The 12,169-nt window shown below is 36.7% G+C and overlaps 1 protein-coding gene across 1 annotated transcript in view; it reads left to right on the top strand.

Annotated features, from left to right (window-relative positions):
* LOC115419922 (inter-alpha-trypsin inhibitor heavy chain H3-like) overlaps nucleotides 1–12,169 on the top strand; it is a 35,188-nt gene that overhangs the window by 5,614 nt on the left and 17,405 nt on the right. The window contains exons 8-17 of the mRNA XM_030134996.1: nucleotides 637–805; nucleotides 903–1,013; nucleotides 1,120–1,301; nucleotides 1,421–1,600; nucleotides 1,695–1,816; nucleotides 2,006–2,238; nucleotides 6,027–6,104; nucleotides 6,211–6,318; nucleotides 6,480–6,648; nucleotides 6,907–7,055. Of these exons, the coding sequence (XP_029990856.1) occupies nucleotides 637–805; nucleotides 903–1,013; nucleotides 1,120–1,301; nucleotides 1,421–1,600; nucleotides 1,695–1,816; nucleotides 2,006–2,238; nucleotides 6,027–6,104; nucleotides 6,211–6,318; nucleotides 6,480–6,648; nucleotides 6,907–7,055 (1,501 nt within the window). The remainder of the gene's footprint in view (nucleotides 1–636; nucleotides 806–902; nucleotides 1,014–1,119; nucleotides 1,302–1,420; nucleotides 1,601–1,694; nucleotides 1,817–2,005; nucleotides 2,239–6,026; nucleotides 6,105–6,210; nucleotides 6,319–6,479; nucleotides 6,649–6,906; nucleotides 7,056–12,169) is intronic.

Raw genomic sequence — 12,169 nt, 5'->3', positions numbered from 1 at the left:
GCATTAACGGGAGATAAAAAAAAAAAAAATTGTCGGCGTTATTTAATGAATGCGTTAACGCGGTAATAACGCGTTAACTTGCCCAGCCCTAATACATACATACATACATATATATATATATATATATATATATATATATATATATATATATATATGTATATGTATATGTATATATATATATATCAACAACAAAATAGAAACTCATCAAAAACAGTGTTGGTGCCAATCACTAACCTACCCGAAAATCATCCAATAAAACCATCCTGCGTCTTTTATATGAAAAATATCTTATCTTTTTTTTCTCCAGAAAAAAGAATGAATTGCCATTTAAGGGTTTAAAGCTCTAAAAGTTCATGAGAAAACTTGTGATATGGGTTAAACTTGATGAAAATATTTAACTCATTTGAAGGCAAAAATGGCAATATTGTATCTAATATGACAATACAACATCTTGATGACATCTTTACCCATTGACCATTTTTGGCTTGTAAAGTCTGCAAAGGAAGTTTTGGAAGCCAGACACGAGGGTTTTATTTAGGGACTTTATGTAGGACAAAAACTGATTATTAAGGATAATTAATGGATCTATTAGTTGAATAAAACCAATAATTTGTTAATAATTTATACTTTTTCTAGACCCGAATAGCTTTAATCCATATACTGAAAGACCTGGCAGAGGATGATTTTTTTGGTCTCATCACTTTTGATGGTAGCATTTTTCACTGGAAACGAGAACTTGTTCAAGCAAACCAGCAAAATGTGGAGAGTGCCAAGGAATTTGCACGGAATATTCGTGACAGAGGAGGTGAGCTCCTTCAACAAATACTTATATTTATTTTTGGCCTATTAACACGTGACCCAAGAATGTCCTCAGTAAAACATTTTGTTTTATCTTATTTCAGCCACAGACATTAATACAGCAGTACTGGAAGGTGTACGAATGCTGAATGCACATCCAAGAGAAGGTTCAGCATCTATCCTTATACTCCTCACTGATGGAGACCCAACATCCGGTTAATATATATCATATATTTAAAAAAAACGAAACACATGCATGTGACCAAAAACTTATCGTACAGTTTAAGACATTTTAAAAGCATGTTTCTTGTACCTTTGCAGGAGAGACAAACCTTGAAAGAATACAATCAAATGTAAAAAAGGCCATCGCAAGTAAATTCCCCCTCTACTGTCTTGGATTTGGTTTTGATGTCAATTTTGAGTTCCTTGAGAGCATGTCACTGCAGAACGATGGTGTGGCACGGCGGATTTATGAAGACTCTGATGCTGATTTGCAATTGAAGGTATTTCAAAGCGGTTAAATGTTGTAAAATCTTTGTACATTCTGTAATTCGCCACATTTCTATTCAAGAACCAGCGCTGACTGGAAAGAGGACTCATATCAGTGTTCATATGTCATCAGGGTTTCTATGAAGAGGTGGCCACTCCACTGTTGACTGATGTGACGATGATCTATATTGGTGGGACTAATCTAACCCAGACTAACTTCAGTCAGTATTATAATGGCTCTGAGATTGTGGTAGCCGGTCAGATCACTGACAACAACATTGAAACCTTCACTCCACAAGTTCTGGCCATCTCTGTAAGGAACACATGTTCACTGTATGTGCTCTCACGTTCGAAAGGGTTTATGAAAGCCACTGTGTTAAGTAACATTATTTATGATGTTATGACAGAGAAATACAAGAATGACATTTACAAACACCGACGTCACAGTGGAATTAACTGGGACAACATCCGACAACCGCATCCAGAGGGTCTGGGCCTACCTCACAGTCAAACAACTTCTGGAGAAAGAGTGAGTGTAATTTTAAAAGTCTCTTTATTCTTAGTGCACTGGGTCCTCATTTGCAAAATTATTGATAAAACCTTTGGCTGTTTTTCAATGGAACGGTTCAGTGTGTAAGTTATAGTGGGATGTAGTTGCAGAAATAGAATTTAATGTTCATTAGTGCGTTTTGATTTTAAGTAATATCTTTGCAAACAGGCTGCAATTATCTGGACCTGAAAAAGAGACGGTGAAGAAAGAAGCCATGGAGTTATCACTCAATTACAGCTTTGTGACTCCACTTACATCCATGGTGGTCACCAAGCCTCCAGGTGAAAGAACAGATGTACTTCATAAACCCAAGGAAGGAGAAAGACCTGATCTGCAAAGCTATCATTTCACAACAGCCAACCGAGGTAGAAAAAAAGCGTCTTCTCAGAAAAAACTTCGTGGTGAGTAATTTTTAGTTGTTTTTGAAAATAAATCCAAACTTAAAATCTCAACAAGAGTAAAGCACTTACCACCTTGTTGGTGTTTATTTTTTCCTTTCTTGCACTGGAAGTAAATAAAAGTAGTTGGTTGACAGACAGTAGTTTCAATTTAAATTTAACTGAATTGAATCCCAGCACCCCTAAAATTAAAGAGATTTTTTTTTTTTTTTTGTACTTTATATCCATTTTTGAGAAGCTAGAAAAATGTGAAAACTGTATACAGTATATGGTTGAAACCAGTGGTGGCTGGTGAAATTATTTTTTGGTGGGGTACAGTATCTAAGTCAGTTTTCAGCTGCACTATAACCACATGTCATCACTAGGATACACCAAAGTACATGGAGCAGTATTTTAAAATATTAATTTAAACTAAAATAAAAATACACAGTATGTCTTTTCAGACATGTATTTTTTATACGTAAATTTCACCCATCTATCCTTCAGACATGCACAGTTTTCTATGACTCCAAAGTCAGGCATGTCCCTGACAACAAGTGTCTTTTCCACTGATAGTATGACCGATGCCTTTAAACCAGCGGTGAAGGTAGTAGGTATGGAAGCCAAGAACGGACATGGATTTACATATTATTTTATGCTCATTATCTCGTGATAATAAATTTATTCATTTGTTTTCTCAAGATAACAAAGATCATTTTCTCGTGATAACAAATTAATTGATTTTGTTATTTCGTAATAGAGAACTACATACAGAACTTAGATGTGAGCAGGTACCACATCCTCCCTATCACAGCCTTCATGAGCTGCTGCTTACATGTGCTGTACAGAGCAGAACAGACATTCAACAACAACTTACAGCAAGTTACAGTAACTACAAGAAAATGAACGTTGTTATGTCAAGATAATGAATTAATGTATTTTGTTATCATGAGAAAATGAACTTTGATATCACGAGGTAACAAATTAATTCGTTATCTCGAGGTAACAGTTTCTCACAGTTACTGTAACTTGCTGTAAGTTACTGTAAGTAATTTGAAACTGAAAATAATAAAATCTGAATGTGACAAGATAAAACATGCAACTGACAAAAAAAATAAAACCTCAAATATCAAAATGTGTTTGAAAGTAAAAAATGAAAAATAAGTAATTTATTCAAAACAATTACTGAAGTGAATCAAAATTATATTCAACCTGAAAAAAACTTTTCATACACTTAGTTTTAATTTGAATACATTGTTGTATTTTTCAAAATTCAAGATCAAAACTTGAATTTTCAGTTTCAATTTTGATTTTTCCATGTACACAATATTTAGCCCGAGTACGCCAAACAACGAGGCCTCGTTATGGTCATTATGGAACCACCCAGCGTGCAGGTAAGTATCTATGCAGTTTTACTATGACTACAGTAACAATATTTTTAACTGATACATTTTGGCTAAAATTTTCTCTGTTTTTTTAGAGATCCCTGTTATGTTAAACCATGGTTCTGTGTTTCCCCGCACAAGTCACCCTGACCCTGACCTTATTCAACTCCTCAAAAGGCCATCTGGTACGACATGCTCACCTATATCGTCTGTATGTGCACAATAAGGCTGTGTTAATATTACCTGAAGGGGCAACATGTCCAAGACCAAGATTACACATTTGGATTCATGTGAGGCCTCCTTTGATGAAGCTGTATACAGCAGAAACTGGGACAGTAATTAATAGTTATCAATGTTGGTTCATTCATGTTTTATTCATTAATCCCCTGGTGGGATATAACAATCAGTTTATTGTAACATTAAATTAGTTTAAAGAGGATGTTCACAGTTTGTGAGTTGGACAGCTTTTAAAGAATTTTATCTGGAATTATCAGGAAAGAACAATTGGATGACAATATAACAAAAGACCATTAGAACTACGTTAGCAAAGTCACATTCAAACACATATCTGCTACTTTGTAAGTCATTCACATGTTAAATACCTATCTACCTGTATCCTGAATAGTTATCCTGTCCTAAAAACAAACATGTTGACTTAACAACAAAAATGAACAGATTCCATGAGCCTTTTTCAGTTGACAGCTCACAAAGGCCAATTGAAACAGCTAATGCTATGGTAATGTTTTAAAAAGGCCACAGAAAACTGTTGCATAATTTTTTTCATTAATGTTGTTTTGCTGGTTTTGTTAAATCAAGGTGCAACATATAAATCGCAGTCAGACCATGCAGTGAATCTGGGCCCTGAAGGAGCATGGTTTTGACACTCGGGGAAAATCATTAACCCAGAACAGAACTTTATTCACGGTGTTACAGCTCTACTGAACAGATTTCTGCTACACACTGACATGTTAAGCTTTGGAAAGATGCTAAAAAAAGTCAATGTTTCGACAATGTTGAGCAAAGGGGAAAATGTTTACTCTAAGATAAATGGTTCTGTATCATGAAATTGGATTTTATGTGGTGGTGGTGGTGGTGGTAGTAGCTGAGCTCCTGCATTATTAGATTTTTTATCCTGCATTATGCCACTATTTATGATCTCTCAGCATGTCCCACTTTGTCCGACACAATTATACACTTTGTCCACATTTGGCATGTCATCTGGATAACCTTGATGAAAGCCAGGCAGGAGAGGTGACAAGAATTATTTAGTTTACCTGAGCTCCTGATGAAGATCTGAGACACTTCTGTGTTTATTTTGTAAAGTGAAGCTGACAGTTGCAGAGGTGTGTACTGGCAGTGCAGCATTCACTACTCTTCTGATGAAGGGAAAGCTGAGCTCAATTAACTCTACATTTATTTTGCAGTTGCAAAAAAAATGCTCTGGCTACTTCAGTACAAGCAGCCACAATTTCACTTTTCTGCATGTAAACTTTTTGTGCTAGTTTTGAATCATCCTTCTATTATTGTAGTTATGCTAAAATTTAAAAATGCTGAAACCCTGATCGGTTGATATGAAAGATGTGTTGTATGCATCTAAAATGTAAATGAAGTAAAAAAAAAAAAAAAAAAAAAAAAAGAAATAGCTGAAGGATAGTGAGACCCTGCCTTCAAAATATGTTGTGTGTGTGTATATATATATATATATATATATATATATATATATATATATGTACAGGGTGGGGAAGCAAAATTTACAATATTTTGAGGCAGGGATTGAAAGACAGTGTATGACCAATTAGTTTATTGAAAGTCATGAGAATTTATTTGCCACAAGAAAATTGACATAATAGAAAATGTTTTTATTCTATGTGTCCTCCTTCTTTCTCAATAACTGCCTTCACACGCTTCCTGAAACTTGCGCAAGTGTTCCTCAAATATTTGGGTGACAACTTCTCCCATTCTTCTTTAATAGTATCTTCCAGACTTTCTCGTAATAGTTTTGCTCATAGTCATTCTCTTCTTTACATTATAAACAGTCTTTATGGACACTCCAACTATTTTTGAAATCTCCTTTGGTGTGACGAGTGCATTCAGCAAATCACACACTCTTTGACGTTTGCTTTCCTGATTACTCATATGGGCAAAAGTTTCTGAAAAGGTATGGATAATAGTGTTAGGTATGATTATGACATCAATATATGTTTGGTTTCAAAACAATTGACGTAGTGCCTGCTGAGAAAAAACAACTAAATGTTCATTGTAAATTTTGCTTCCCCACCCTTTATATATATATATGTGTATATATATATATATATATATATATATATATATATATATATATATATATATGTGTGTGTGTGTGTGTGTGTGTGTGTGTGTGTGTGTGTGTGTGTGTGTGTTATTAACTTTAAGCAATTTGGTTTTCAGGGTCAGATCCGTATCTTGATGTGTTCCACGACCCTTCCACTGTGAAACTATATTCACCTACTGCAACAACACCTCCTGGTAGAGTTTTACATTGATGCAATTTAAAGTATTGGTTTACAACAAATCTGTCTTATTAATTCATGTGTCTCTTATTGTCTCATTCTCTTATTGTTTTCCTCTGTAGTTTCCTCTGTTCATAGGTTTTTGATTAAAGCTGATAATCTGTCCCTTCCACTATGCTTTGACGTCTCAAACAGTATCCGTCTTAAACTACTCCACCATCCCAACAAGGGTCAGTAATGCTTTTCTTTGTCCCATCCCCATTAATAACAACTTTTACAGTTTACTTTTTTGTTTCAATCAGATTCATGACCTTCTTCACAAAAATGTCATTAAATATTCCATTTTTCCATGGTCCATGTGCTAAGTTATTTTTATTCTTCTGGGTACTAGAGCTTTCTGTGAATGGTGAGCTTGATTCAGCACCAAATGGAGGCTTTCAAAGGATCGTCATCCACTTCCAAACTAACCTGACTATTGAGGTCGACACCAGTGGATTCACTGTTAGAGAGGGACAGATATCCACACACTACACAGGACAGGATAACACCGCTGCTGGAAGGTGATGTAAAATAAACAAAGTGCACCTCTACATGACAGAATAGGTTTACATGGATTAAATGTCATAGGAGCTCTTTATTCATGTACCTTGCCAGTGTAACAACAGTAGAGAAACAAATTCAAAAAAAGCCCTGAACACATTCATATTTAAAGCATTTACTTTGTCGATAGATAACTATTATAACTGACCAGTGGAATTTCATGAATGATGCTAATATCAGCAAAGGTCAAACAGTTAAGACCTGTTGTGTATTTTTAGAGTGACTGTGATCAAACGGGACAAGGAGACAGATATTACTGTTGGAGAGACTCGTCTGGTCATCTTACTTCATGAAACAGCTGGAAAACAATTCCTCTGGCCGGTTTTAAGACAGGCGCCATCGGACAACAACACGGAGGGAATTTTAGGTTTGTGAATATATAATAATAGGAGTATAATTATGAATTGTATAATTAAATTAAAGGACATGGCATTGATTTACTATGTGTCTGTGATTCCAGTTTTAAAGCCAGAAGCTCGTGAGGAAGTGCAACAGTCTGTAACAAAAGTAATGATCAATGACCAGGAGATTAATGTTATCAGGTACAGTTTGGACAGTGTTATTGCATTTACATCCATATATTACAGTAAGACAATAGTACATTAACATCCGATTCTTATTTTATTCTAATACAAAAAAGCTGTATGATGAGCTATTTTCTATTGAAGTATATGGTTTTAATTTCTCTGTTTTTTGTTTTGCAGATCCCATGCTGCTGATTACAGTATGGCATGGCCCCCATCACTGAACTGTTGGCTCACGTCTGCTGAGTCAGTCCTGCAGAGACCACTGGACCATTTCACTGTCTCAGACCTGTAGTTGTGCTTAAAAGATACAATTCTAACAGGAACTAAGGCAAACTTTGAGTCCTCATGGTTTGGAATAACCACCTGTTGCTAACATGTACCAAATAAATAGTAACCCAAATTTTTGGTTGTCTTGTATCAAGTTAAAGGGGTCATATTTTGCTAAACCCACTTTTACTAGTCTTTGGTACATTTATTATTTGTGTATTTGGACCCTAATAGTTCAAAAAGTTTGAATTTGAACCTTCCAGGTGCTGCAAAGCTATGTTTAGATTCATTTTGGCAAAAATCGAGTGGATTTCTACAACCTGTTTTAATTCCTTCTTAATTTGTTGTGCATGTATAATTAGTTACATCATGACATGACATGTAAGGTCAAGACTTCTGACGAACATTTCTCTAAGTACGCCATAGTTGTTTTTCAGCAGCAGCGGTTGTAGTCCAAACTGAAACTATGTCCAAACCTCGAGTCAATTACTTAAATGTTCAGTTGTTGGCTGTATTAATGAACACAAGTGGATGAACGGGACAGAGCAGCACAGCCAACAACCTGGAGGGTGAAGTGGCTCATTTGCATTTAAAGGGCCAGCGCTCAAAACAACCTTTCCGGTGTCATTACTCATGCTGCATTCCAGAGTCCTGGGAGGTAGAATATATCTCACTTGGAGTTAACTACATTCTACCTCAAAGTATTCCAGGAGATCCATGTTGAACATAAACAACAAACATGGAGATTGCAGATCTAAGCTCCTATTTGCTTTGTTACTGAAGAGGCATTTTGACTGTCGACAGTCCAGTGTAATCATATATGCAAATGAGACGGAAGAAGCAAAATGGCGGATGAACTAATTATACATTGTGAAGATTTTTTTCATTGTGAACTTGCACACTGTGTGCCACCATTATTGTGTTGACATCACGCGGTAGTTTGTGGTGAGGTCAGAGTAATTCGAACTGGCCCCACTTTGCATCTAGGACCTCCGGCTTGGGCAGGCGTTCCAATGCATTTTACTGAGTTGAACGTCAGAAACTTCCCATCTCCCAGGACTCTGGAATACAGCATCAGACATAGGGTTGAAGGTGGGCCTGTGGACTTTAATTAATGAAGAATTCAGACCCAAGCACAATATTTACAGTTTATGTAGACCACAGGGAAACATTTTAAAATGCATAATTCCATTTTAAAAAGCAAAATATCAGTCCTTTAATGAATACAGAGCTTTAGAGAAAAAAATAGAGACTAAATTTAGATTAATTTGCTGCCACAAGTTACAGTTTGTTCCTTCATTTGAATAAATATACGGCCCAATTTGATGAAATATTTCCTTCTTTTTGATCAATCTGTAGCCTGGAAATAAGTATCTTGTATCCACAATTGACACATATAGTGTGATAAACCATTTTCTCCCTGAAGCACTGCACTTGCTTCAATAACTCAGTCAAAAAATAAAAATGTTGAAGCAAAAATGACTCCTTATTTGAACTTGGTATGGTTGTTTGGATATTGGTTTTTAAGTTGTTTTTTGGTTGCTTGTGCAGTGGATGTGGTTTGTGTGGTGGACTAAGGTTTAGATGGAAGTGCACAGGCTGATACACCCTTTAATACATCTGACAGTGGTGTAAAAACAGTGCAGGCAGTGCGGTGGTTGTGGGGTCTGTTTGAGCTGAGAATGGAATGGAATAGAATGATTCGGATTACCATCTCAGAAAGACATTGGAAGAAGAACTTGCATTATTTTGCCCAAGATGATTTTCTTTAAGTACATGTGCTTTTCAAAGGGATTCAAGGTACCTGATGGTTGTTAAAATTTGGGATTCAGTACGAAGCCGAGGTCCTGTTTCATGTTATTTTACAGATGTTGGTAAAGCCTCACCACGGTGAAATAAACAGCTCTTCCTCTTCAACGCGTTGTTTTATGATTAAGCCACTGCCATGTTTAATAGGAAACAATACCACTGGTTTGTGGACCAAAGCACTGAGATGGTCTTCACCATGTTGAACCAAGCAGCTATGGTAGGACCAGAGTGTGGAGAAGAGCAAAGACTGAAAGAGAAATTTACTGAAAAAACTGAGTATATCACCAAAGAATTCAGCTACTAAATGAATGTTGACATGGACATTTCTTCTTGCTAACAGCAACTTTAACTCTGTGTAATATATAAGCCATGCGGTAAGAACGTCCGGTCCAAAGTGGGGTCAATGTTGAAGTATCTTATTGTTGTAATACCACTGACTGCCACTAGGATGGGCTCCACAAAACTGTATTTTCCCCCCCCAAGGGTTTCTGGTGGAATAAAAGGCCTCATTATCCACCATGTTGTGCTTTGATTGGGACTTCAACATTTTGACAGCTCTACTGAAGTTCTAGGTAACAGATTCCACTCAGAAACCTGTCTAAAAACTGTCACAAAATGCTCGATTAAGTTTACAGTTTTACAGAGTCAGTATGCTGGCAGTTAGTTTTAGCTCACCTATTACCTCTCCTATCATAACCTATTGTGCTCCTACCACTTCATTCCCTTCATCCAAATGTGGTCACTTCCTGCTTAAAAATGCCAAACTCCTTGCATCACAACATTATCTCTGAATCAATGGATAACATCAAGTTTCCTCTGTTCACTACTACATGTGGTCTGTGGTACAAACACACCACTCTACGCTATGTGTGTCTAATCAGCAGACTGTCTGACAGACCATAATGCCTGATATAGTACAAATTACAGCTCATATTAGCTAATGTAGCTAAGTTTCACTAACTGACTATTGTAAATAAGGGACAGTAAACATCTTTCTCTTTTACCTCTCTACTTTCATAAATACAATGACTCTTACAACTGTAAAATCAGCACATACCTGGGCCTCATATGCAGACACATGTGTCCTTTAATTACATGACATGAAGATATGAGACCCCCCCACCCCCCTGCACAATGCATAGGTTTGTTATGGCCTTTGCTTATTGTATTACACAAGATGACCTGGCCCATCCAGCCAGTTATATGTAAAATATCCAATTTATTCAGATAACTCCAGCATACATTAACTTGTCGTGGTTTCAGCGAATGCAGTAGCATCATTTCAGAAGTAATATTTCTTTATACTTAAATTAACACTTCATCATATGTGGTCAAAACAACTTGTTTTAACACTTCATAGGGCACTCATAGAAATACTCTGAAAGTCAAAACTTAAACCTTAGTGTGTTATTTGAGGCCATAACAAGACTGTTACTTTTGTGAAAATTTTCAAAAGTTTTATTGTCGTGAAAAAAATGAAGGTCAATACAGTTACCATATTTGGTTCCTTATCCATATGTGGCAATAAATAAATTAATAAATACAAGAAGTATATATAAAAATACAAGAAAAAACACATGTAAGGTGAAAGGAACATGTATTTTAGAACATTAGAACATCACTTTCAGAACATAATAACAACATAAATGCTAATACAGACACCTGTCCACATCCACATTATCCCTTTGAACATCATTCCTTACATTAGTACCATTACTTCATGGTACCTAACAAAGCAATTACATTCACTGTTCATGCAGAGGTGGACCTTACAGACCCTGTAGACCACATTGGACCTGCGATTGTTGACTCACTGTAACTGCTGCTATCACTGCCTTGTGATGTTTGCTGAAATGACCAAAAGTAGTCACTTGCCCGATATAAGGTTAAAAGTCTACAAATGAAGACAGTATACTTCTCATGGTAATCATACATATTAATGTAGTGGAAAAAACGACTAGAATACCTTATATTAAATTCAGTCCCTGCATCTGGGCCCAATCCCAATTCACCCCTTATCCCTCCCCTTACCCCTACCTTTGGCCCTTGGACTTGGCTCTACCCCTGGAAACGGAGCTGCAAGGAGTAGGGGTTGAAACATTCCCCTGTGAAATGGGACAACCCTTCGTGACCTGTTACCTGTTATCAGCAGTCATTGGTGCTGCTATTAACAGATGCAATAACTTTGTTTTCCAAAAGTATTCCCCATGCCGTCAGTAGCTGTAACCGTCTCTGTTGCATGGGCTTTGGTCATCTTTTTACAGCTATCAACTATAAACCACAGAAATGCAGTCTATAACACACTGAAATGGCATTTAATGGTCGATCAAAAGATTAAGTTGTATACAAAGAAAATACGTACATTTGTGTGTTTCTTTCATCACACTGCTGCACTTTTTGGCTGTGTTTACCTCCATCTTGCCAACAGTTCAAACAGAATTATGGGAAACTTCTCCTACCCCTCCATTTGTAGCGTGGTCCTGAAATATCTCTGTTACAATTCCTATACAGCCCTCTGCCTTAGCCCTTTCCCTTTGTCTAATAGAGAATCAGGACCACACTACCCCTTCACATGTACGCACAAAACGCAGGGTTAGGGGTAAGGGGGAGGGCCAAGGGGTGAATTGGGTTTCAGCCATACTGTATGAGTCTTGACAGATATGGATGTAAAGTGCTGCTTGAGTGGTTAGCAGAGGCAAACAATTTTAAGGCACTAATTCCCGTTAATCGTATCATATTGATTTTCCTTTGCTGTGCGTTTGATTCCCAGCAGTAGAAAATGTTTGGGGAGGTGTTTTTGAAGTAAGAGTTTGCCCTGTGTACACATGTGCTGTCCCTGTCTGTCAGAGGTTAAAAGACAGTTTCAGCTGCCTGGACT

Source organism: Sphaeramia orbicularis, chromosome 5 (assembly GCF_902148855.1).
Source record: "Sphaeramia orbicularis chromosome 5, fSphaOr1.1, whole genome shotgun sequence".
In the NCBI taxonomy this organism is placed as follows: Eukaryota; Metazoa; Chordata; class Actinopteri; order Kurtiformes; family Apogonidae; genus Sphaeramia; species Sphaeramia orbicularis.
The sequence above is the reverse complement of the archived record's forward strand: the minus strand, read 5'-3'. Positions and strand labels throughout refer to the sequence as shown.